This window comes from Fundulus heteroclitus, chromosome 15, assembly GCF_011125445.2.
Source record: "Fundulus heteroclitus isolate FHET01 chromosome 15, MU-UCD_Fhet_4.1, whole genome shotgun sequence".
NCBI classification, from domain to species: domain Eukaryota; kingdom Metazoa; phylum Chordata; class Actinopteri; order Cyprinodontiformes; family Fundulidae; genus Fundulus; species Fundulus heteroclitus.
The window spans coordinates 6,556,288-6,582,736 of record NC_046375.1 but is presented as its reverse complement, the minus strand read 5'-3'; the positions used below and the strand labels follow the sequence as shown (position 1 = coordinate 6,582,736).

Below are 26,449 nucleotides of genomic sequence, written 5' to 3'. Positions count from 1 at the left end.
AATGATTCTTTTTCCTTGTGGCCCCGTTTAGCAGCCATCATCGGCTGTCGCGACACAAAGCGACATAAAGCCTAGATTTCATTATGGTAAACCTTATTTGATTCATAATAGTTCAATAATAAGATAAACCCAGTCACCTCTGCTGTTGTATAAGCCCAGGAACTTTAGATATAAGCTGACGGAGCTATAATCTAAGATGCATTCACATTTAGGACTGGAGAGGCCGCTCCATCCATCCGATTCAGCGTTTTACCTCCCGTTTCTTAGCAGACATTTTCTTAACTCTGTAGGTCTACCCGTCTCCAGATTTGTGCTGGCTCATCGCCGGCGCTCGCTGAAACTATTCCTTATTATTATCGGGTACACCTGCGTGCTTGTCCCTCCTGCTGTCGAGAGCCAATCTGTCTTTAGTCAGGGTGGGGAAAAAGGAGCTGCTTTCTGATGGAATACAAGATTCAGTTTGCATTTGAACGTGCCGTCGTCTTTTTTTAATTTTAATATTATTTAGCTTAGTGGTTACGTCTATACTTGGATGCGTGAGACATTTAAATTTTCTGGTGAAAAGTTCTGCTTCATTGCATACATTTTGGCTTTTTTTGATGAGCTGCTTGAACAGGCATGTTCCTGTTTTAGGGTGAAATTATCATACACTATACAACTTAAAATATTAGTTAAAAATGTGAATTTAGAGTTCAGGTTTGAATGTGTAGTGCTTTTTTCCCCCCTCTAAATCGGATAAGGTCAAAGCTATGCATAATGTACGGATACACCCCTGTTCATATCTGGATAAATGTCCCTGGGAGAGCCTTTGCCCCATGAAAAACTTTTCTCTGCCATCCACAAGCTTCTCACATAACTCTACAGCATTGGTAGAGTTTATTTAGATCATTTGGTTTCCTGAGAAGGGTCTGGCTTTAAAATATAGTTCAGCAATTTTTGATAAGGATGTGGTTGGTCAGCAAAACGAATGCCCGTTTTAAAGGAGAAGTCCAGTCAAAATCAGAATTCAACCTGCTGAAAGTACTTTAAATATAAAATGATTGCATACTTTTCAATAAATAATTTTTTTTAATTAAGAGTAAATTTCATTTGAATGTGCTTTAGTGTAAGGCATCCATGTTGGAAATTGCTGGAGCCCCCAGTGTCGTTTCCAACAGCAGAGCAAGTTTTACGTCAGCATGGATTGAGGGGATACCATGGAAGAAATTAGAAGTCGACCGATACATCGGCTGGCCGATATTTTGGCCCGATATATGCATTTTTTTCCACCCTGGCCGATCTAAAGCATGCATTGCCGCTCCGTCCTGGCAGAGAGCAGCTGGCAATCTTGTATGACCAAGCACCAGCAACAACAAGGTACGTTTTCAACTTTTAATGTAGTTTTAGCTGTCTAATTTAGCTGTATATGGCCTTTGAAAGTCTCACTGTGAGCGGTAGGCAGCTGTGTGCATCTTTTCCCTTCTAAAAAAAATTCACGTTTGTCTCCAGCTGGCGAGCTGCCACCGCTGCACGTGTGTTCGTTCCCGTGGAGAATCGTGTTATCAATCACTACGCCGCGTAGAGCAGCTAATTTTATATAACGCTGCAGTGGTGGCCAGTTTTTTTTCTCTTCTCCCCACTGAACTAAAGAAGCTCTCCTCTCGCTGTGACGCGTTCATTAAGTGCGAGCAAAGCACGTGTTTTTTCAATGTACCTTTCGAACTGAGCTCTAAAGCTGATTGTTAATATTAGCTGGTTTAAACGCAAGCTTTGAGACCTGTGTAACGTTTGTTATTGTCAGACTTATCATGTAAACGGAGAGAGTAAAAGCAATCTCAGCTCCCAAAAAAAACGGCAGCGCATATCGGTTAGACTAGGGGGTGAAAAAATGTATCGGTCGATCTGTACGAGAGGCAAAGATTAGCTTTTCAAACTTAGGGAGAGTATCTGTCAGACACGGTGGTGGTAGCATCATGATGTGGGGCTGTTTTGCTACCAGAGGCGTCCAAGTGTTGCACAAGACGGACAGGTTATGGCTGAAGGATGTTTTCCTGCATAGCAAATAAATCCCATGCCGCTCATATTTCCACATCTAATTATGTCTTACTCGATCGATGACGAAGGAACATTACCGCAGCAAAATGCATTAAGAGCCTGTCATCAGGTTGCGAGCGCGTCTCATTTTGACTCACTCTTTCAACACAGCAGGTTTTTCATATTTTCATGCTGCGATAATTTGACACAATGCACGCTCAGACCTGCGTCTGGGATGACACGGCAGTCATTTGAAGCTGCGCCGACTGGGTTGCAGCTCCGCTTCTAAACATGTAGACGCAACTTGTGACCGTTTTCGTCTCCAGCAGGAAGGAGCTGCGAAAAAACGGTTCGGTTTAAGGCGCCGCTATCATGTGCCTGCGAGAAAAATAGTGCCCCGAAGCGTCACATTTTTATCTCATGATTTATTCTTTTTATTCCCCAGGACATGTGCTTTTTTTGGTGTTTTTTAAGCTCGTTCTTTAATAAACTGTAACGCAGCTCTCCCATTCCAGATTTTTCTTAATATTCCTCCTCTGAGAAGCTGCCGGTTCACGCAGAACCTAAAAGCAAGTGGCTTTTTAAGAGAAAAAGCACAAAATGGCAGCTTTTTTTTTTTTTCAATTGGGTTATCTGTTGCTTTGAAGTAGCATCGGCATCACCAGAAAGTCTTTCATCAGTGGCTTTTAAAGTTGTTTTTTTAGCTTTAATTCAACCCAGATTCAGGGTTTCGGTCATCTAAAATACAGAGTGAGAAAGTTGGACCATGGAAGCCGGGATATTAACTCCTCTGTGCTCTTTGAGAACTTTTTTTAAATCGATCATCGGATGGGAACGCTCCAACCGACCTTGGTTTCTGTCTGAAAAAAAAAAAAAAACTTAACATTTTGTTCTGGAGGTTTATTGAATAATAGGAGGCAGCGGGAGAGGGAGAATCAATGGCACGACCGCAATTTCTGTCAAGTTCAGATGCAGCAACTTGTCAGAACGGCAAAACTGCTGGGAAATAAAGACAGATGATGGAACTAGTCTTACATTGTCTGCTTGTTAAGCCATGGCATTTCTAGGATTTCCTTCCTCTGACGAATATTAAATAAATCTACATCACCTTTAGGTTCAAATTAAGAACAATACGTGAGCTGATATGTGGCAGGATTTGATTGCATGCCTTAATTATTGTACCTCTAAAACAAAACACAACATAAACAAGTTGCTTTTAGGCGCTGAAAGGGCTTTGACTACATGATTTTAAAGTGCGAAGGCTTGATGGGTGCACTCCAGTGCAGTTGGTTTTTGGGACGGTACGCTGCAGTAATTTTCCCACGTCAGGGGCTAATCACCCTGGCTCCCCTCCACAAGCCTTCAGCGTCTGCAGGACGAGGCTCGCGGCGTTCTGACAGCTGTTGTCGGCCGGGCTGAGTCAATCTGTCGTGGTCCGTGCCAACCAGTGGAGGGGGGTATGGGGGGGGGGCTCTGGGGAGGACCCTGCAAGTATGGCTGCTATGGCAAGATAACAAGAGGATTTATTAGTTAGCGGGTGAGGATTTCACTGCATGCATGTTAATCTGCTGTGTTACCCTCAGCTGTTCGCTCTATATGGAAAACGAGGAAATTGTGACTTTGTATCTTTTTTTTTCTTCTGAAATTTATTTGCAAGATCTCTAGCAGGTTTATAAAAGAAAATATTAGCTGCTTATCTCCTGCATGAATAAAATAAATGTTATTACTTAATAATAAACCAATGATTGGACGGTCTGCAACTGGTTTTCTTATCAAAATTGTTACTTCAGTATCAAAACTCACAGCTTGAAAAGAAATGTGTGCTCTTTTTAGTTTAATCAAATTGTCTGTTTACAGACGGCACTGAATGGATTTAGGCAATTCTCTTTTTGGTGGGTTTCGGCTAGATGTTGGATATTTCTCGACGTCTCTCATTGCTGACTAAGTGCTCCTATTTATGGGTTCAGCCCGATAGTCAACGCTGCAGGTTTGGCATGACGCGGTGCTGGCAGACTGGCAGGGAACATTGGCAGAGACCTCGCAATTAGGCTCCGGTGTCAAGGCAAATATTCAGGAGTCGTGCCTCTACATTTGCAGACTGTGCAGAGTGCACGGCTGTTCACACGTTTCCGAGGGGCAGACGGAGGGCAGAAGAACCCCCCACCCCTCCCTTTACTTCCTCTGATTCCTGTCCGTGTAATTCTGTAATCAAATTGCAGCATTAGCTTAACATCGCTGTGGAATTTACAAAATGGTGCAACAGGTGTTTTGATTTCTTGCCCTTTTAACACATATAAAGCCGCTCCTTTTCTCTAAATACTACAACAAGGTGTCTAAGAAGTCAAGAGTTTCAGTCCATATGATCAAGCAGTCTTTAAAGGCTTTTTCATGTATTTTTTGTTCAGTCACTAAGTGGCTAAATTTAAAGTGAGCTGCCAAGTAGGGCTGGACAATAATCGATCGCTAGACCTATATCGATGATGAGGGGGGAAAAAAAAGGTAAATAAAAAGTTCAATAGAATAAAAGTTTTCCTTCCTTTTGCATTCTAGCCATGTAGGTTAATATCACAGTCACTACATCATCCCAACCAATCACAAACACAGACCCAGGAACTCTGCTTCACCAAGCTCCGCCCCCTTCAAAGAGTTCAGAGAGCACCTGTTCTTGTTCTTTTTTTAAAAACTTGCAGTTTTGGTAAAAAAGTTAGTTGAATAAAGGGTCATGTTTGAATTCAGCGTCTGTGTGTTCTGTATCTAGAAATAAGTTGCTAAACAACAGTATAAAAAAGGCCAGGGCTGCAACTAAATATATATGTTTAGAATGTGTTGATAATTATTGATATCAATCGATATGATTTTTATTTTATTGATATGTTTTCTTTCTATATCCTCCAGCCCTACTGCCAAGGTATGTGTATGATACGACACAGGTTCAGGTGTGCCTGAGAGGTCTGCTACTGGACTAAAAATAAGGGAAAGATTAACCAAAGTCCACAGAAAACCATCGGAAACCAGACAGACGGCATTACGCATAAATAGTTTCATAAGGCTTCTCTATCAGCACGACACAAGGTTGATCGTAGCATTCGTCTTCTCTTCTCGGAACTGTCTTTTCCTCCACATGTGGCAAAAGTTTGACGAGCTTTATCTGAGGGGAAGAAAAACAAATTTAGTTTATCTTTTCCGGCCTCGCTACTTTCTCTAGAATGTCAGTCTGGCCTTGACGGTTTTCTTGGAGAGAGAAAGGAGTGTGTTTGTGCAGAAACGCTGTCTCTTGTCTGCTGCCGTTCTTGAGCAAGCTCTGCACCGGTGACAGCCCTCATTGAGTCCTGTTTAGAAGTTGAAGCTAGCACTTTCTGGACTTTATTTGCCACCTTGAAACTTTCCTCACAGAGGATGAACAGCTCTCCTTTATGACTAAGAGGTTGAGCCGAGTGGACTCTCACTTGCCGCAGTGTTTTTCTCTGTGAAGCCCTTTTGATGCAAAACAACCAGAGTCTAGGTTTCCTCAAAGGTAACCATGGTGATCTGACTAGTTAAATTGAGACTAGTCATACAACCTAGATTATAGGCAAGTCGCCACCATAAGACTGAAGCAGGTTGCAGCAGGGCTTCTGTGGGGTCTTAAAGTAATGAAAAAGCTTGAAATTGGGTTTTAAAAAGTCTTTAAGCTGATCACAATTTCCAACTAGGTCTTAAAAACATTTAGTTAGGCCTTAAACTATTAAGTTTCCCTAAGTATGGATTCTACCATCACCTCTGAGAACCGATTTTCCCACCAGTTGTTGATAAAACGTGTTCTCAGCAGCCCTACTGTGGCTTACCGTTTACCGTCCAATATGAAAAATATGTTAATCATGCATGGCGGTTGTCAAGAAAACAGAATCTAAGTATTAAAATATTTAAAATCCTTTGATTCTTTTTTTGCAATTTATGTTGGTCTTGCATCTATCCTAATGCTGTTTAAACAGATTTGAAGTCTTGAATTGAATTTACCTCTACTTGCAGGAAAAACAACCAGAGAGAAAACTCAGTCTTATTTCTGATTGGTAAACAGGCTAAAAACTGAAAAATGAGTGATGTTTTTCTTTTCAGTAAAAATTTCAAAAGTTAAAACCCCCACCGTTGTAATTGGCACTTTTTTATTACTTTAATAGACAATGGGAACATTTATTTGGATGCATAGATGTGGATAATTTATTCCTTCATTTTCTGCTGGATCCTAAACCACCATCATTTTTATTTTTTAAAAGGACCTACAGCACATTTTTTTTTTCTGCTTTATCTGAAAGGCCCCTTTTCAAAACCCATCAGAATGGGCAGGTCAGACTTCAGAGACAAGCAGGAAGGGCCTGATTGGTGCATGTCCAGCCAGTACTGTACAGCACTGTAGTCTGTTGGTAGAAAAGCTGGGCCCGCAGCTGTTGCCATCAAAGGCCTCCTTGTTAACAGCACGACTGATCTGCTCTGACGTTAGCAGTCGTCCGTCATCACAGGTACAGAGGTCTCCCTGTGGCCTCGTAAGAGCTGCATAATGCTACGTCGTCTGTTTATTAATGCAACTGTTTTTCTTTGCTCATGATTTAGGAAGTCAGGTAAGCGATGAGGCTTGACACTAATTAGCCTTTTAAGGCAAAACGTGTAGCTTATTGTGAATGTGGAGATAACGGCACCTAGAAAAATCCAAAAAAAACTTAGCAATGATAGGGAAGTGTAGACGATGGATGATAGAAACATTTATAATACCTACAGAACGGGAGTGCTCAACATTATTGTATATGTTCTTTGATGTTGGAGAAGGTAATCCGCACGGGAGCGTCCGCCACCGCAGCAGTGAACTTGACACGCATTCGAGACTCCGCTGAAGAATACAACATGACTGTTCTTTCTTCCTGTGCTTTCATTCTGTTCTCCTTGTCACAAAGAGCTGTGGCATTACTCACCGTTTGGACAGCAGGACTCGGGCTGACCCAGACAAAGCCTGATTGTCGACCAAACGGACCGTCAGAGTTGAGTTAGTTCCTTTTCAATTGGTAGATGTCATTAGATCCTGATTCCTAAACAAAATTGTGTGCCATCTTTTTTTTGTACACAATTTTTGTGCCAAAAAGATGGGACAAAAATTGCCCTTCGGTCTTTATTGAAGCATAGCATTGCTCACTAAAGACTCTGTTGTGCTGTGGGAGAATTTACCGTATTCAGACTTTTTATTTTATTTTATTTTTTAGAGCAGCCAAGAGTAGAAGTCTAGAAGCAGATGTTTTCTTGATGCATGCGCAGGACACATGGTATGGAGGTCTGTTTTTAGCCCTACTCCCTTCTGTCAGGTTCAGCCTCTAAGATAATTATGAAGACTCTCATGGTTAACTGAGTAGCATGTGACGGTCTGTAATTAGATTTTAGATAATGAGTAGGTCAGATAACATTTGAACACATTTTGAAGCACAGAAGGTTCCTCTGAAGAGTTGCAGCCAAGATTGTCAGCCGCCTTGTTCGACGGTGCAAAGAGGTTTTTCTGTGTCTGGTTTTTGCCAGTACCCATCATGGAGCCGTCATCCAACCACATCTTCCCTCAGGCCCGCCTTCCTCCAGGAAGAACTTTCATGAACAGATTATTGCTGTGGAGATGGAGGTGAAGCAGGAATGTAAGAATAACGGCTTATTGGTCCTATCACTTGTCTTTTTGTTGAACGTTTATGGCCAGCTGCTCAGTATCTCATCCAATTTTTTTAAGATGAATGTTGCAACCGGCGTTGCTGTTTTTTAAGAAAAGAATCTCATTTGCAGATCCATTTAAGTTATTTGAGCCGCGCTGTAAATGGGCTTATTGGCAAGTTATGTAAGCTAGCGGCCGTGCAGCAAATGAATCGAACACGAACAATTTAAATGGCTCAACACAACTATAAAACGCCGCCTTTTGTAATGTCCAAAATGATTCAACCCTTTTTGTGACAAACATTTTTAGTACTAAAGTTACCCCCCCCTGCAGTCAAGACCCACTTCAAACGTGATTCTGGGTGTTCTGTATCTAGAAGTAAGTTGCTAAACCACAGTATAAAAAGGCCAGGGCTGCAACTAAAATATGTTTTGAATTTGTTGATAATTATTATTATTGATATCGATCCATATGATTTTTGTTTTATTGATATGTTTTCTTTCTATACCGTCCAGCCCTACTGCCAAGTTATGTGTATGATACGACACAGGTTCAGGTGTGCCTGAGAGGTCTGCTACTGGACTAAAAATAAGGGAAAGATTAACCAAAGTCCATCGAAAACCAGACAGACGGCATTCCGCATAAATAGTAAGGCTTCTCTATCAGCACGACACAAGGTTGATCGTAGCATTCGTCTTCTCTTCTCGGAACTGTCTTTTCCTCCACATGTGGCAAACGTTTGACGAGCTTTATCTGAGGGGAAGAAAAACAAATTTAGTTTATCTTTTCCGGCCTCGCTACTTTCTCTAGAATGTCAGTCTGGCCTTGACGGTTTTCTTGGAAAGAGAGAAAGGAGTGTGTTTGTGCAGAAACGCTGTCTCTTGTCTGCTGCCGTTCTTGAACAAGCTCTGCACCGGTGACAGCCCTCTTTGAGTCCTGTTTAGAAGTTGAAGCTAGCACTTTCTGGACTATATTGTAATTTGAAGCCGCAGAGCATCACAGAGCCACTGCCGTGCTTCACTGTAGACATGTTGTGCTTTCCGTTCTATGCTCCCTTCTTCCTCCTTCAGACATGATCCAACAGGTTCTGGTTGTGATCAATTCTTCCACATAACAGAATGCCATTTGACTTCTTTCTATAGTTGTGAGCAAAATGAAGCTGGATCTTCTGTTCCTTTTGGGTCAGTAGTGTTGTGTATCTTGGTGTTCAAGAGTTAAATTTGTGCCTTTTTGTGGGAGGGGAAACCTCCTTAGCTGCTGCCGAGGAATCTTGCCGCAGGTCTTTGGCAGTATGTCGAGTTTTTGAACCTGTGCCTCTCAGAAATCTGGTGGCAGCCGATGATAATTTCTTCTTTCTCTCACATCCACGTGATGTAGCTACAGTTTCCCTAACTTTAAATGTGCTTCCAACTCCATCATCAGGAACATTGAAAGCTTTTACTATCTTGTTGTATCGTTTTCTTTGCCTGGGTAATGATATGAACTCATTTCTGGGCTCTTTGGACTATTCCCCATGCAATGAGATGTTATTTCGTTTTATTTCAAACGCACCCGTTCCAACTAATGAAAATCTTTGTGATATTGGGTTTATTTAAATATTCAACAAACACGTCCACCCTTTTGACTTTTACCAGTAATCCTAATTTGCGGCTTAGATTGCGTATTAATAGGTGCAACATTTTTCATAGTTCCATGGCTACCTTAAAAGTTTAGTCTCTGTGGACATGGCTTATTATAAATTCAGACTGATGACATCGAGATGTGGGACTGCAGGCAAAATCAAGCCAAGGCTATGATGTGTGAAGGTAAAAAGGTTTCCCTGCACTGCAGTGCTCTGCAGAAACTTCAGAATACACAAGAGGAAGGTTCAAAGGACGTGCTGGAACAGACATTTACGGTGACACAGCGGCATGGCTCGATCAATTAGGAAACGTGAAACCAGTTTTATGAAGTTCCTAAGGTTGAACCAGCTCTGAACTGACTCTGGCATCAGTTCTGCATGAGTAGACGGTCCACAACGGTCAGAAAAGGGACATTTGCTGATTTAAAAAAAATAATAAAATTTGCCTCTTTGCTAATTCAAACTTCAGTCATTTTGTTCCCTCATACTCTTTTCAATATCAATTCACTTTACACTTGCTCATTTCATCAGTTTATTTTTGTGCGTATATATGTATTTTTCCATTTCCATTAGTAGTAGTTCTGATTTTGTGTTTGGGTAAATTGAATCTTGTAAAATATGGCAGATTATGACCCCCTGATTGAACCCAAATTGCTCAGACTGATCTCCTGGATCTAGATAATATGTATTGGAGTCACACAAGTGCACCACTTTATACTAGAACATGAGTAGTTTTGAGAAAATGTACTTTTAGCGCATTGTTGGTACTAAACGTCGGTAAGCAGATGGCTCCCATCAAGCAAGACTAATGGGGAGGGGGGCGAAACGAGCAGCACCCTAATATGAGACAAAATCTGATATCAGTCGGATAAATCTACATCTTAAGTAGCTTTTCTCCTAAATAATTTTTTTTAAAGGAGTAATACGTTCTACAAATTTAGCGCATGGTTTATCATGGAGATTTCTTCAGAATTTCCGTCTTTTTCAAGGTTAATATTGTGTAATTTGTTTCAGTAGAGATGCATTTTCTTCAGCTCAGATGGCAGCTAATGCTCCAACGTGTTTATTTCTGCAGCCGCTGAGATAAAGTGGTTCAGAAAGCGAGCGCTCACACATGACCTCGGTGCTCGCTCGCCTAACATCGCATCGCTCTCTTTTAGATTTATTACATTAGTGAATGTTGTTGTAGTTTTTCCCTTCATCTCTGCAGGTGCAGTTTTTTCCCTCTAATGTTGTGTGCTGTCTCTCACCCCTTAGACCCGGGGTGTCAGACTCGTTTCTATACTGAGCCATCATGAAGTCATTAAAAGGGCCCGTTGCTCCTGTATAAATGACACTTTTTGGTTTCATAATTTCATTCCAGTTCACATAAAAATGTAAAAGAGAATGCACAGTAGCATAAAATTAGCACCCTAAGACCCAGTTTAAACCGCTTATCTGCAAAAGAAAAGTAGATATTGGGGTTAGTTAAACTTTAAACTCTCATCATTATGCATCACTTCTCATCTTTTTGGACATTTCTGGGTCGTTTTAAAGTGGTGTGGAAAAAACTGACATCTAGTGGTTGGATGCTGTTACGACACAGTGAAAAGAAATCCACATTCGCTACAGGAGGCCCAGCTTTAGCCACTTTAAACAATTTAAAAGGATATATGGATCTACTTTATGACATGATATGCCTTTTTTGGCTCTTCAGGGCCGGGTAAATTGCCTTGACGTGCCGGATTCGGCCCGCGGGCCTTGACTTTGACGTATGTGCCTCAGACTGTCTGCCTATCAATTAAAATCAACGTAAAGCTATTCGGTGGAGTACGGGCAGTTCAAGATTAGGTTCTCCAGCAGCTGTTTGTGTCAGTGGTCTGTGCAAACATTTCAGGAAGAGTCTGAATGCTTTAGAGATTCAGGATATTAACTCAGAGATGCAGCATGAAATATCAGTAACAATGGAGCTCGTGCAAACCCAATTGTAAAATCTAAAAGCATGAACAGAGCATTTGTGAGAGAGAGAGAGAGAGGAAATGCTACTTTTCACGTTGCATCAAGGCAAATTAGCCGAACGTCTCGCTTGGGGAGTTTGCAATGGAAGCCTCTTCTCACGGATCGTTGTTTTTCAATTTTGTAGCTTTACAGCATAACATGAATCTCTCTTATGCCTTCGATGCATAAACAAACTGTAAATATTCTATTTTACTGCATTTTTTTTAAATATATATGTGTAATGTGAAAAATGATTTTTAAGTATATTTGGTTTTCTGGTAAAGGAAATGAAGTGGAACCAGATTCATGTTTTCAGCCAACTCTGTAAAATAAAATATTACTAAGCGTTTTTATTGAAACCTAAAGCTGCAGCATGGAATATCCAGCGAAGAAAGTCGAAGTAAGAAGAAAAAAAAATCTCTTTAGATGTTTTAGCTTCGCCTCATTAGAAGGAGCTGTTTAGTGCTGGAAAACGGGAAGGGGGGCGGGGGGGGGGGGAGTCCCTCTTTCTCTAAATGTCTGTTCTGACTCTAATTAGCTGTCACATTCTCACTTCTCACTAACGCAGTGGCGAGAGACTCTCCTCACCTCACCCCTGCTGGGACCGAACGTGCCGCAGCAGTAGAACGGCTGAAGCTTCATCTACAGCGTTTGCACTTGTGGATCCGCTGGGATCCCTTTTTTTTTTTTTTCGTTTCTCTTGCACATTTTGTTTTATTTTTTGGGGGGAAATGCAGAGGATGCTAACTTACCTTCTCAGACTTGTCAACATCATCGCTGCTGCGGTTTACAATGTATTTTGGATTAGACTTTTAGGAGATGAATTTGGGCAACCTGACCAGGACACATGCACCTTGAATTGCTCTCCCCGTGTAAACTTTGTCATATTGCAGAAGCCCTGGAAATTGGAACACACCCAGACCCAACGGTCATCATGAACTCACTCCCTCTCCTCTCTGTTCTACCTGACTATTTCTCCATCTACATACTTCCCTGTACGCAGGGCGGTGCGTTTCTCCCTGCTCTGTTTGCAAACAATATTCTCTGGCCCTCCGCTGTCATTCCCACTTCACTCACTGAGCTGTAAAGGTCAACACTTCAATATGTTTTGTGCTGAGAGGTCCTCACGGAGGCCAGTCCTAATTGCTCCTGCTGCGGGTCATCACACCAGTGCTCTTAATGGGTTTAATGCCTTTGTTGTCATAAAATAAGTGTTTAATAGTTAATGACGGGAAGGGATGGGAAAACGGCACTCATTGTCCTCTGGTCAGATCTGCACACGGAGGCTCATCTTATTCCAACAGAGCTCTATGCAACTCTAGTTACACAATTTGTTTGCTACCACGTTGCAGTGAAGGAAACAAAACTATCTTTTAAACTGAAAACTAGTGAAATGTCATTAAACAAATACAAACGAAATGGAGGAAACAAAATAATTGAGCTGCAAAATCGATCGAACCACATTCATCATTTAACAAAAATTAATGTGTGCAATATTGCTAAGGACTGCTTAGACAGATTTCAGTGAACAAAATGATTAAAGCTATAGTTGGTGATCCTGTTCAGAAACACGTTTTGTTAAACCGGGTAACAAAACCCAGCATAACCATCCTGAAAGTAGTCAATACGTTATGTATTCACAAAAAAAGAGGTTGAAAATGTGTTCTCTCTGGGTGCTGCAGGCCTGTAAAAACTCTAACCAATCTCTGCCCTTCAGACCAAACGGCAGAGACTGGTTAGAGTTCTGCTCTCATCCATATACATTAAATACTCACCCCCCCCTCTGTCCCTCAAGTTCCAGGGGGATCACCTCATCTATTGGTTATCCCACATGCCAATCATTGTAATGTGCTCACGTAACGCCAGTGTGCGTGCTCTTTCCTTACTAGCTTCTACTTGCTGGCTGCGCATGGGCACTTTTTAGTGTTTGTGTATCTGGTTAGCTTAGCGGTTAGCTTTGGTGTTAGCTGTAGCGCCGCTGTTCTCACCGTAGACTTTGAACGTGGCAGAGAGTTGCAAGAAGTGAACCTCGTTCATCTTTATGAGAAGAAGAGGAAGGACTCAGTAGAAAGACCAGTGTGGATTTGGGAGATTTATTGTTTTTTATTCATGTAATCCTCTTGAGGAGCAGCTGAGCAGGTAAGACGGTCTTGCGCTTGCGAAGATATTCGTAAAGGGACTTGGGGAAACTTCGGGAAAAATCGGCGACTCTGAGTCTCTGTAGGCCTGCAACGCCTACAGAGATAGGTTTTTATTTATTTTTAAACCTCCTTTTTATGAATACATAATGTGTTTACTACTTTCAGGATGGAAGGACCATTTCAACCAGTATAACGAACAGGGTTGCCGACTATAGCCAGATGCTAAGGATCAGAGTTGTGGGACATTGTGATAAAGCAGTTGAAGGAGTCAGCAGATTTATGTTGTGTATTTCTACCATAAAACCTGTCCTTTTTTCAATACCATTGCCATGTGTGTTCACAGGAAAAAGAATAAGGTAGTTTGAGACGATCATGTGGCCTTTACCTTTCAACATGGATGTGAATCTTCTTTCTGAACTCCTCAGGAAGCTCTCACCTAGGAGCAGATAAGATGCTGGATTATTTATTTAGTATAAAATTTACTCTAGGATGGCAAAAATTATATTTCAGCTCAATGCATTGGACAAAAGTAATGGATAACTATAATTGCTGCTTTGATTATGGAGAACTTGAAGCTTGCCATGGCCATTAATGGCTTCACAATTGTATTTTAACACGATAATATATTTAGTACAAGCTGTGTTGAGTGTTCCAGTTTGTGCTGAACTCAGGCCTGCCTATAAATCAACAGGATGTTCCAAGTGGAAATCTGGCCTTAGAATATTTACGTTTTTTCTCTCCAAACTCCAGAAGGCTCCTCCCACTGAGCAAATCTGATGCAGTGGTGCTCAAAGTTGTTAAAAGCTACATTTACCTGAGGCTTATTCTGTGTAACAAACATTGCTTTTCTGGGATCAGTTACTCTAATTTACGTTTTTATTGCCCTTTTCGATCATAGTTTTGAATCACCTATCCTGCTTTACCGGATACAAGTATTGCCCTTACAGACAGTCCTGAACTAGTCGGGGCTCATGGCTTTGACCCGTTATTGATTCGTTTTTTGATTGAAATCTTCATCAGCAGATTCCAGTATTTTGTTCATATGCGCCTGCTCGGAGAATACGTTTTTTTGCCACTGATATGCAGCTGAAAATGAGCTGCAATGTATTGCATTTTATATAAGCTGGGCTTATACAAAAGCTGAGGCTGCTGTTTTTATTTCTTTTTTTTTCTGCTGTGTATGCTGCCTCTCCTTTCTCATTAGGCTGGTTTCATTTTTGTCTGCAGGCTTCTTCTCCGTGGGAAGATTCAGCAGGGTGGTGCTGGTGCTCAGTTCTTGTGGATTTTAACCACGTGTCTTGTTTCTTGCCTCTAAGGATGTTGAAATTACACTAATTTCTCTTAATCTCTCTCTTTAAAGGATTATCTACAACTCTATAGTGAACCCTGTAGCTTCCTAGTGTAAAAACTCCAGAAGATGCTCTGTCTGCAGGTCAGCAGTGACCCGTAGTTTTGACAGCTGCCCAAACTCATTTTTTTCCCTCTTTGGTACCTCTACTGGGAGACGCCTTACCTTAATATCCTGTATGAATGTCCAGTTATTTAATGGGTGGATAGTCTGAGCATGTTAAGCCAAAGCCCCTAAAGGGAAGTGATATAACCGGGTCCCAAAAACAGAATTATTTAAATGTGCAGCAGAGATCAGGTTGATGTTCATCAGTTTGGACAAATCTTTATTTTTAATTTTAGTTGTATTAAGAAAAACGGAACATTTAAGTGACCGTATTCGACCTATAAAAGAAGAGTTTGGTTTATGTTACAAATGAGCAGTCCAGAAAAATCTTGATTACAAATGTAAAGAACTCTGTGCTGAATGAAGGATATTCGATTTAAATTGATTCTAAGACAGTAATGTCCATTTTTAACTTTCTCGGGGTCTTAGACAGTACTTTACAGTGTGTTTTCTGTTAGCCAACTGGTTCTTTTCCTCTAATACATTAACTGACTGCATGTCACTGAATGTACCGGGTGCGATATGAGGTCCAGGACTGATACCATGACTATCATAACTCAAACCAAGATATAAATCCCAAAAAACGAATAAAACCAAAGTATTTTTGTTAAAAGCAAATAAATTCTAGCCCTTTGTCTAATAAATGCATTTAAATTTAAATTGTTAGTTACATTAAGGTGAAAAATCTTTATTGCAAAGATCTGAAAATGAACGATTTAGGTGGTTGAATTTTACTCAAATAAATGGTTTATCGGATTAGGTTGTAGTTCTTTAAACAGATTTAAACAATAGTGGATGACTCCAATTTAAACACTGAACTATTTCCCACTTAAAATAAATTACAGTGATGTAGTAAAAGTCCTCATTGCACAGAACACCGTCTTTCTTTCTCCCTTTTTATTTCCCCTCTAGACATGAAAACAGTAACGGCTTGTTACCTACTTTATGTTCCAAAATGGTAGCCCAACCCATGAAGATTTATGCTCCTTTCTACTTACATTTCTATTATCTTCCTGCACCATTCAACCGAAGAACAAAGCATTATTTCTGGGAGCTCATCCTCAAAGGAGGAGGTCTGACCACGGGTGTGATATTATGGGACTTTTGTTTTTTTATGGATTTGCAGCTTAAAGTAAAGGAAAAGCTTCTTGGACTACAGCTCCCAGGATCCTCTTTGCTGGACCATGGATTCACCATTATGCTTATGTGTTGAACAGCGGTGTTTAATGGAAGACAAAGCTGCATATATAGAATATTAAGAGCAGCATAAATATCAGGCTGTCTGTTGACTGATAAACATTTAATGAGCTGTACTTCTGTATGCAAGGGATGTTTGTTCGCCCTTGGGTCTTGTTCTTCTATAAATAATCAGCGGTTTGCCCTTGGGAGCTAAACACAACTCATTTCAAATGATTACAGAAAAGGCAAACAAATTACAAATCGTTTTATTCCACTTCTTAGTTGGAATTCCTTCAATAACTTCGACTCTGCGGCGCAGGAGACATCCAAAAGTCCGCCAGCGTTTTTAGGTTTGGGGGGGATTCATCAGGATTAGTTTCCCTCAGAAGTTTTTGTTCTTGCTTGAGTCTCCTTGGGTAGAAAAGCTAAGAGATGCATCCTAATACTCCTATCCTCGTAGTTGCCTTTTTTTCCTGAAGTGGTTTTCTCTGTTCCTTTTTATTTTTTATGTTTTTTTTTTTTTTTTTAAACAGCCTAGCTCCCGTCAGCTGTGTCTAAAGCTCAGAGGCCTCATGGACAGATGGGAAGCAGCAAACCAAACACTTTCACGCTCAGCTTTGCTTGCCTAGACTTCAGATTTCTCCTGCTTTTCTCCAAAAATGCACACTCCTGCTCATGCGTTTTTGGGTCTTGTCAAATTCACTGCTGCTTTTTTTTTTTTTTTTTTTTTTAAAGACTTGATACGACTGGAGGTCGCCTCCGTCCGATCGGTGTTTCTTCTAAACATAACTCGTGCGTTGCCTCACAAAGTGCTGACAGTTTGCCGAGACACTGTTCAAACATTTATACAAGAGCTTGCCCTCTGTCTGCGAAGTCAGCGACAATTCCCCCCCCCCCTTTTTTTTTTTTCTGAGTCAGTTTCCAGCACCTGCTGCTGCCCGTCTTTCTATTCTCATGAATATATTTTATCCCGACCTCTTGATTGCTTTTTGTAAATCCCTCGATATGCATTTTTAAGTGTCTGCAAACCTTAGTACATGCCCTTGCTGCCGTTATGATCACTTGCTGTGAATCTCGTGTAGAATTAAGTTAATGGCAGCGTCGACTCAATCGGTAATGCATACTGATTTTATTCGTGGAACCCACCAACAGTTTTCCTGCTTGGTGCTTTTCTTATCTGGGTCACGGACCGGTCGGCTACAGCTTCTCCTCTCCCCTGACAAGCGAAGCTACATATCATAAATAACTATTAATTCGGCTGCAATCCATGCAGGTACGATTGCAAAGTGGCCTGGTGCCATTAGAACTGTAGTCTTTGCTGCATAAGCGAAGACGTGTTATGTTTTATCTCCTTTTTTTTTTTTACGCAGCGCTATTTAATCTTGCTTCAATTTTGCTGGTAAAATGGCTCCATCAGCTTCCCTTAATGGCACCCAGTGCCTCGCAGCTTGGCGGTAGGTAATGATGGCATTATCATTGATCCCCACAAAGTAAGTTTAGAGCAATCAATGCTTCGCTGTGTGTTCCCCATGCAAACCGGAGGCAGATTTAAGCCGTGTGCAGCAGAGGGACAACTTTCTGCGGATTAGAGAGCTGCAAGTGAAGAGATTGAGATTCGGGGCTTATCCACGCATGTTGCTCCGTTTCCCAGACGGCAACCGCAGGCAGAGCTTTAAGGCAACATGTTTTTTTTTTTTGTTCCAGATTAAGCCTAGCGGCCAGATCCGCCAACATCTGTCTGCCATGAGGCCTCTGATTCTGGCCGTCATGCACTAATTAATCAGGGTGTTGTGATAGTTGCCAGTCGGTCGCTCTGCACTGCAGGGATGTCCCTGTGCCGCGGGATGGAGGCCAGCATTCAAACTGTCATCTGTTCTGTGAATTTGTGTTGCATATGTGGCCTCCTTAATGCCAAAGAAAACCAGACTGTAATATTTCACTACCAGGGTAAGTGCAAAGGTATCCAGTGGGGTCGTGTCTAAATATGCTGAATAATACAACCTTACTTACCGTATCTTTTAGCCTATGAGGCGCACTTAAAATCCTTAAATTTAATTTAAAAAAATTATGGTGCGCCTTATATATGATTACTGTTGTGCTAACTGACCGATTTTATGTGGTACAACGCGCTCAAAAATGTTAAAGTGTGTAAGTACAACTTTGGTTAGCAACAAAGCCGCTCCGCTTAATGGATATTGGAAATATTACGGTACACTGCATAGACATTATATACGTAGACGCGTCGTTGGGCGGGTTCTGCCTGTGCTGTGATGCGTCAGAGCGTCCGCCATGTTAAATGTGGCAAATCTGCAGTTACTCAGTCACTTAAACAGTATCAGAGGGACATTAATCTTAGATTATACTTTGTATTCGTAATATTTTTATTTTTATAATATTACAAGTTTCTTTTCGTATCCCTTTAGCTTCATTCTCCTGAATTTATTCTCGTAAAGAATAAAAATATTTAAAATAATCTAACCTGGCCCTATTGCTCCAGGAGTGAAATAATTCTGCAAACTGTGACTATTCTGGAAATCTTCCCTCTTAATTCTCATAATATGACGTTTTTCTTATAACATTACCACTTTCGTGTTTTTTTTTGTTTTTGTTTTTTACTTTATTGTCCTAGGTCTTTTTTTTTCCTCATATTAGTAATTTTACCTCTTTAATACTCCCCCAAAAAGTCTGTTCCTAAAGGTTCACATGTGACACGGTTTTATGAAATAATGAATACCACAATGTTTAGATTTAACAAATTGATCCTTATATTAGAAAGATATAGATATGTATAGACAGCTATAATCTTGACCTATAGTTATATATAAGCAGACAGCTATTTATTTGGCTTATTTATAATACTTGAAAATCTATATATGCACATCTATGTCTAAATACACTAGTCTGTACTGTATGCAAGCTAAAAACCTTGAAAAAAAAACGGTCTTACACAGCTTTTTCCTAGCGTTGCCACTATGCAGCTTTAGTGTGTCCAGCTTTACAACATGGTGCAGCCTTAGTTTATAGAAGGCAGATACAAGTAGTGAAATCAGCCCGAATACATTTCCATGCAGCACAGGAATGTGGCATCTTCTCTGATCCACGTTCACTACAACAGAACTTAACTTTTTTCTGCCACATACAATATGGCGGTGAGGTTGACGTGCAAACCTGCGCCCAACGACGCGTCTACGTATGTGATGTCTAAGGGTACACTGTGTCACTACCTGATCGGACCCCTGAGCTGTCTACAAGACTGCCTGACTGTAATGTTGAAACTAGACGTGCATTCATGTAGGGCAGCCTGCGCCCAGAGTATGCACTAGCAACCAGCTGAACAGGTTCAGATTTACCTAGAGGCCAGGGAGGACTATGACCATCAAAGGGTGATATGTCAGGGAAGATGAACTCCTGCTACGTTCCTCCGGTCTTTGTGTAGCTCTGAAGAGCTCCGTGAAACTTGCTCAGCTCGCTTCGGGTTTGTAATGTGCTTGATAAGGACTGTTTGGCTCTTGGCCTATCGTTTGACATCTACAAGGCCTTTGATGTAGCTGCAGCTCGAGCACTTCACCGCCGGCTGTTCGTAGAAATAAACGGTGCCAATATTTACATTGTGCTCATGATGTAAAAAATAATAAAGTTTAAAGAGATGTCTGACGGGGAGCTCCTTTGACTCCCATTTCTGGTAATTGTGTCCCAGAGCTATCCTTTTTTGAAAAACCTACAACTAAAAGAAGCAGCTAAAATGTATTTATTTATGTTGCTGTTTTGTTGGTTTTTGTCCCAGAATGAATGAATAAGCTGGATAGCAGAATGTAAAGGCTCACCAGCCGTGGCCCCAGAGACGCACCTCGCATCAGATGATGCAGCTGTTTTCCTTCCTTTCCCCACTCCTGAGGCAATCATCGCTCTCTAGGATGGACTCTTATCAAGGGTGCTCGGTAATTTGAGTCGGCGATGAGGTCAGGATGCAGGAGGAGGCCTTTAATGAGATTTGCTGAAGGTGCTTTTGATGTTAATGTGCCGGCTGCGTGTGTATGTATGTATGTGTGTGTCTGTGTTATAAACGGCAACTTTCCAGAGTTTGGGCCCTGTGTGACATGAAGAAAAGAATAAATTGAAAAGTTAATTGAAAACCAAAGACACCTTGTATCGTTCAGCCCACTGATATTCGTCTTCTATGGTAGACAACCATGGCTGAACCAGCTGAGCCTCTGGCTGGCTTTACAAAGGATGACTGTAAATCTCCAACATATTGCTTTCTTACTATTATCTCTTTCACTTCACCTTGCCTTTTTTACCTCAGTTCAGACTGAATTTCCCCATTAAAAATGAATAATCCAGGAAAAAGTTGTCTTCTGGTAAAAGGATCCCATGTTAACAGCCAAATACACACAGGAGGCAGGAAGGAGTGAAGCAGCGAGAGACACTATAACCTCAGTCAATATGTTCCAGGCATTAGCTACTAAAAGTATTTATACCTGCTGACATTATTTGTATTTTCCCATGAGAACCTCAAATCTCAGTGTATTAAATTGGGATGTTATATGATGGCCCAGCACTAGTAGTTCATAACTGTGAGGTGAAAGGAAAAGAATGGGCACGGGGCCTTTTTAGCACATGAGTAGGCTTTGATCAGACCTTTGTGTTCAGGGACAAGAATTCCCTCAGCATGAGTCCACCACCACCGTGTTTCATTTTAGCGCTGCTGTTTTCACATGGATGTGCATAGTTGGTTTTTAGCTTTTAGGCCAGGGTACCGTCTCCCACAAGCTCACCGTGTCCTCCCTTCACTGTTTCTCTGAATGAAGCTTTCCAAAACGGCTGTATTCATCCTAAAGATTACGTTTATTTAGTTATTAGACTGCTGATGGCAGCCATTAGCGCTGGGTTTTACCTAGGGGTATCAAAGAAATGGATAATACTCCACGTTTTTTTCCAATTATTCGGTAGAACTCATAGTTCTTTTTCTTCTGCTTCTCTCTTTCAGATTTCTTCTTCTAGAAGAACAACGATACTTGGAAAGTTCCAACACCTTTGTTGGGTTTCTGGTGGCGGGAGGACCCGAACATGGGCACATCTGAGTTATCGCACGGTCACCATGTCCTCCTGGCGTCGCCCATCAAGGGACGATCCCTTTGCTTACACTGAACCTTTTTCCCCTGCACACATTCAGAGGAGTAGTTGAAACCTCTCAGCAGAAAATGGCACCGGCGTTTGTGGGTTACTATACAGACTACATCTTAGAATACAGGTGAGGCTCAGCCTCTGCCCACATCCCCTGCAGGACTCTCTGCGGAGGTACGCAGCAGCAGGTGACCTTTTTCAGAGAAGATTTGATGGTTTAGCGTCTATCATCACGCCTTGTTGACAAGGTCGACCATGGCTGCTGCTCTTTATAGAAACGGTTCCCTGGTGGGGCAGTTAAAGGACTGACGGGTCAACAATGCAGCGGAACGGCGGCGGAGTGGGAGGCGGTGGACAGACCTGGGTGCTGCGCCGGGTGCGCCTCACGTGGCTCAGCTTCATGCTCTTCTTCATCCTGGTCTTCTTCCCGCTCATCGCCCACTACTACCTCACCACCATCGACGAAGCCGGGGGCCCCGACAAGCGCATATTCGGGCCGCGGCCCGGCGGGGAGCTGTGCGAGGCCAAGCACGTGCAGGACCTGTGCCGCATCCGCGAGTCGGTCAGCGAGGAGCTGCTGCAGCTGGAGGCCAAGCGGCAGGAGCTCAACGGGGAGATCGCCAGGCTCAACCTGCGCATCGAGGCCTGCAAGCGCAGCATCGACAGCGCCAAGCAGGACCTGCTGCAGCTGAAGAACGTCATCAGCCAGACGGAGCATTCCTATAAAGAACTAATGGCCCAGAACCAGCCCAAGCTGTCCCTGCCGGTTAGGCTGCTGCCAGACAAAGACGACCCAGGACTACCGCCGCCAAAGTCGTCGCGTTCCTGCCGCCTGCGGTCCTGCTTCGACTACGCGCGCTGTCCGCTCACGTCGGGCTTTCCTGTCTACGTCTACGACACAGGTTCTTATCCGTGGGGGAATTATCTAGACCCGCTGGTGAAGCAGGCTTTCGCAGCATCTGTTAAAAGCAATATTTATGTAACCGATAACCCAAGCATTGCCTGTTTGTATTTGGTACTGGTGGGAGAGATACTCGAATCCTCCCCGCCGCCGCCTCCGTCGGAGCTGGAGAAGCAGCTGAAAGCTCTTCCTTACTGGAGGTCCGACGGACACAACCACGTCCTGGTGCATTTCTCCCAGAAGTCCATGACGCAGAACTTCCTGTACAACGTCAGCACAGGGAGGGCGGCGATCGCCCAGTCCACCTTCCTGGAGCGGCAGTACCGCGAGGGCTTCGACCTGGTCGTGTCTCCGCTGGTGCACGCGCTCTCGGAGCCCAACTTTTTAGAGGTTCCGCCGCAGGTTCCCGTAAAGAGGAAGTACCTTTTCACCTTCCAGGGCGAGAGGGTGGAGTCTTTGAGGAGCAGCCTGCAGGAGGCGCCACCTCAGTCGTTCGAGGAGGAGCTGGAGGGAGACCCTCCCGCTGACTACGACGATCGGATAATCGGCACTTTAAAGGCGGTGCAGGACAGCCACCTGGATCAGGTGCTGGTGGAGTTCACCTGCAAGAACCCAAAGCCAAGTTTGCCGACGGAATGGGCGCTCTGCGGGGAGAGGGAGGACAGGCTGAAGATGCTGAAGGAATCTACTTTCGCCCTGGTGATCTCTCCAGGGGACGGACAGCTGGTCGCCTCGGCGGGGTGCGGCATGAGGCTGTTCGAGGCCCTGGAAGTAGGGGCCATCCCCGTCGTGTTGGGGGATCACTCCAGACTACCGTACCACCAGTTCATCCGCTGGACCGAAGCCGCCATCATAGTGCCCAAGCCCCGCGTCACAGAGCTCCATTTCCTGATGCGAAGCTTATCGGACAACGACGTGCTCGCCATGCGGCGGCAGGGTCGCTTCCTCTGGGAGACCTACTTCTCGACCTCGGAAAATGTTCTCAACACCATCCTCGCGAGCATACGAACCAGCATCCAGGTTCCTGCCGCTCCGATCCGGGACGAGCCCGCGCAGGAGATTCCCCACAAAGCCGGGAAGCTGGCAGGAACCGACGCCAACCTGGCCGACAACGGCGACCTGGACCTGGGTCCTGTAGAGACGGAGCCTCCGTACGCCTCTCCGCGCTTCTTGCGCAACTTCACGTACACGGCCGCAGACACGTACAGAGCGTGGAACAGGGCCCCGGGGCCCTTCCATCTGTTTCCCCACACTCCCCTGGACCCCGTGTTGCCGTCCGAAGCCAAATTCCTTGGCTCCGGAACCGGTTTCAGGCCTATCGGCGGGGGCTCGGGGGGCTCTGGGAAAGAATTTCAGGCTGCTCTGGGAGGAAATGTCCCTCGAGAGCAGTTCACGGTGGTCATGCTGACGTACGAGAGGGAGGAGGTGCTGATGAACTCCCTGGAGAGGTTGAATGGGCTGCCGTACCTCAACAAGGTGGTGGTGGTGTGGAATTCACCAAAGCCTCCCTCAGAGGACCTGCTGTGGCCAGACATCGGCCTGCCGATCGTGGTAAGATTTCCTCTTAAAAGCTGCGCCGCTTTGCTTTTGTCAGAGCTACAACTGGACTGTTTAGCACGCGTCAGGGCTATTTTTTTCCCATTTTGTTGCACTAATTTGTTTTTCTAAACAAGTTAAAAACTAAAAAAAAGCTTACACAAGCACATTGGAATTCGTTATTGTCAATTTTGTATTTTTTTGTTGTTTTTATGTTTGTTTTGCCATTTTTCTATGATGAAATGCCTCCTTCAAACTTGGAGAGTATTAAAAAATGCAGCAACCAGGCTTCCTGGATATATGGTTAGGCAGCTTTGACTTATCGATTCCAATAATAACCTTTTCTTGTTGTTTTAAGGACTGACATACATTATAGGAAAAAATCTTATTCAAGTTCTTAAAGACTTGAATGCAACATAAAAAAAGGAGAATATACATCCCAATTTATCTATCAAAGCGTATGTCCTTAACTTTTATGAGATTTCTTTATGAAACCCTGAGAATGTGCATCTAAAGTAGATCCTGTTGGTTGACGCATTTAAAAACTGTTCATGGGAAACGCGACCATTTGCGATCAAAATTCCACAAACTGGGTTTATCTTTATTCAAAAGTGCTCACCTGTGTGGTGTTTACTAATGCCAGCTGATCTGCTCGATTCTTTTGCTAAGCCCCAAATAGACACCAAATAAAAATAGACGGTAACGTCAATAATCTAAATGCTTCCTTGCTAATGTCCAAGAAAAGCACAAACTCAGCCATTCTCTCTGATTTTATTATTGTCATGCAGATTTATCATGCAGTGCATTGAGTTCAGATCACTGAAGCTTTAAAATTTGTGGAGACTGTAGGCAGCTTTTTAAAACAAAATTGCGATAAAACAAAACATAATTAGAGCAATGCAATTGATAACAATTTGGGCCTTTTTAAAAAAAATGAGGATTAAAAAATATAAGAAGAAATGTAAATTTCCTCTTGATCCTTTTTATTCACATTTAGGAAACTTGCCAGCAAGTTATGAGATAAGTTCACAAATTACAGGGTTAAAAGTGACATGGAACCCTGTTTTTCTTTAGTTTTTTTTTTTCTTTCTGTTGGATGTCTTTTCAGACAGTTCTGGTTATATCAAGCGTCTGTTCCCTTTTTTGCCAATCTCATGCCTGCAGGTTGTCCGCACAGAGAAGAACAGCCTGAACAACCGCTTTCTGCCGTGGGACGTGGTGGAAACGGAGGCCATCCTCTCCATCGACGACGATGCTCATCTTCGGCACGATGAGATCATGTTTGGCTTCAGGTCAGTGAAGCGCTGGGTAGCGGCTATTTTTGTACCCACTGGGAAGACTTGAAACACAAGGACTAAGTTTTTCCTTTCATTTATTTCATTTATTGGCCTGCAGTTCTCTCACATTTTTTCTCTGCTCCTCATTGTAAATCAGCTATTGAACAGGTTTTTATTACAAATATCATCCTTGCAAATGCCTTCTGAAAGAGCTTAGATTTATAATATTTTTACTATACTGCTTCATTTCTGATATTTTCCAATGTTTGTTTCTGCCCAACTGTCTTGAGGTTCCTCCACAGCATCATAATCAGGTTAAAGTATGGCCATTGCTGCACCTTAATTCTTCTCTTGTAGAGAAGCTCCTATGTCTGGGATTATTTCCGCGTTAATGACCCAGTTTGGGTCAGTTTTCACCTTTCAGACACATGGCATCACATTTGATTATAGGTTCTTTTGGGTAAAAAGTAGTTTGGTGTTCACTTTTGGGTTCAGTGGAAGCAAAACCATCACTTCTCCATCTCTATGCTATGACAGTGGGTGCGAGGTTTGTGTTTTCATCAAACATTTTGCTGTGAATAAGGCCAAATCTCTTAATTTTGGTCTCATCTGTCCAAAGGACATTACGCTAGAGCAGGGGTTCCCAAAGTGGGGGTCGGGACCCCCTGAGGGGTCACGAGACACCTTTGTGGGGTTGTGAGATGATCTGAATTTTTTACTTGTTCACTTGTTGTATTATAGTAAATTCATGCCTTTTAATCGTGGAAAATATTTTTTCTAGGAAATGTACCACAGACAACATCCAAGTTTTTTTTTCTCGCAAATATATGAAATTAATCTTAATTTTTTTTATTTATTTTTTTGTGGAAATTTACTAGAGATGCACCGATCCGATATCGGCCGATACCAATCCGATATTATTGTTGAATAAATAAACCGTGTACCTTGCCATGTGAGTGAAGTTATCAGGCTTAAAAAAAACATTGTTTGCAAAGTTGCATGTTCTTTAGCGTGGTGCTTTTGGAGGAGCTTATTTAAGTATGTGGTGTTGAATTTACCAACCTTATCCCCCCCTCCCCCTCGCAACTTGCACATTGCAGATGTTGCATGTTGCAGTCAGACTTGTTGGCGTATGAAGTCTGAAATGTTTCCAAATGGCAGACTTGGCTCGCTCCGGCACATTCTCCATGTTACTCTGTTTGCTCATCGATAGCTGCTGTACGTGCTCTGCATAACCGGCATTGCAAACATAGAATAGAAGTGACTAGATCGCCGTAACTGTATAATTAGCAAAGTAGTCAATATCAGAGCCGATATCTGATCGGGGTATCAAATCGGTGCATCTCTAAAATGTACTCCTTTGTGGCCAGTAATTTATTATTTATAATCAACAATGGCTGTAATACTTTTTAGGTTTTTTATGGAAATTGCGAGAGTAAAGTTATAATATTAGGCACACATGAGAAAAAAAACAGGGGAAGACTGCTTTTTTGTGGGGTTATCATAAAAGTACCACTTAGGGCTGGGCAAGTTAACGCGTTAATTTCGCGTTAATTCATTAGACTATTAAC

At 42.5% G+C, this 26,449-nt stretch overlaps 1 protein-coding gene across 1 annotated transcript in view; it reads left to right on the top strand.

Moving 5' to 3' along the window:
- Window positions 1-26,449, top strand: part of extl3 (exostosin-like glycosyltransferase 3) — a 67,711-nt gene that overhangs the window by 26,663 nt on the left and 14,599 nt on the right. Inside the window, exons 2-3 of the mRNA XM_036147287.1 lie at window positions 21,028-23,616; window positions 24,766-24,893. Coding sequence (XP_036003180.1) covers window positions 21,484-23,616; window positions 24,766-24,893 — 2,261 coding nt within the window. The 5' untranslated portion in view covers window positions 21,028-21,483. The remainder of the gene's footprint in view (window positions 1-21,027; window positions 23,617-24,765; window positions 24,894-26,449) is intronic.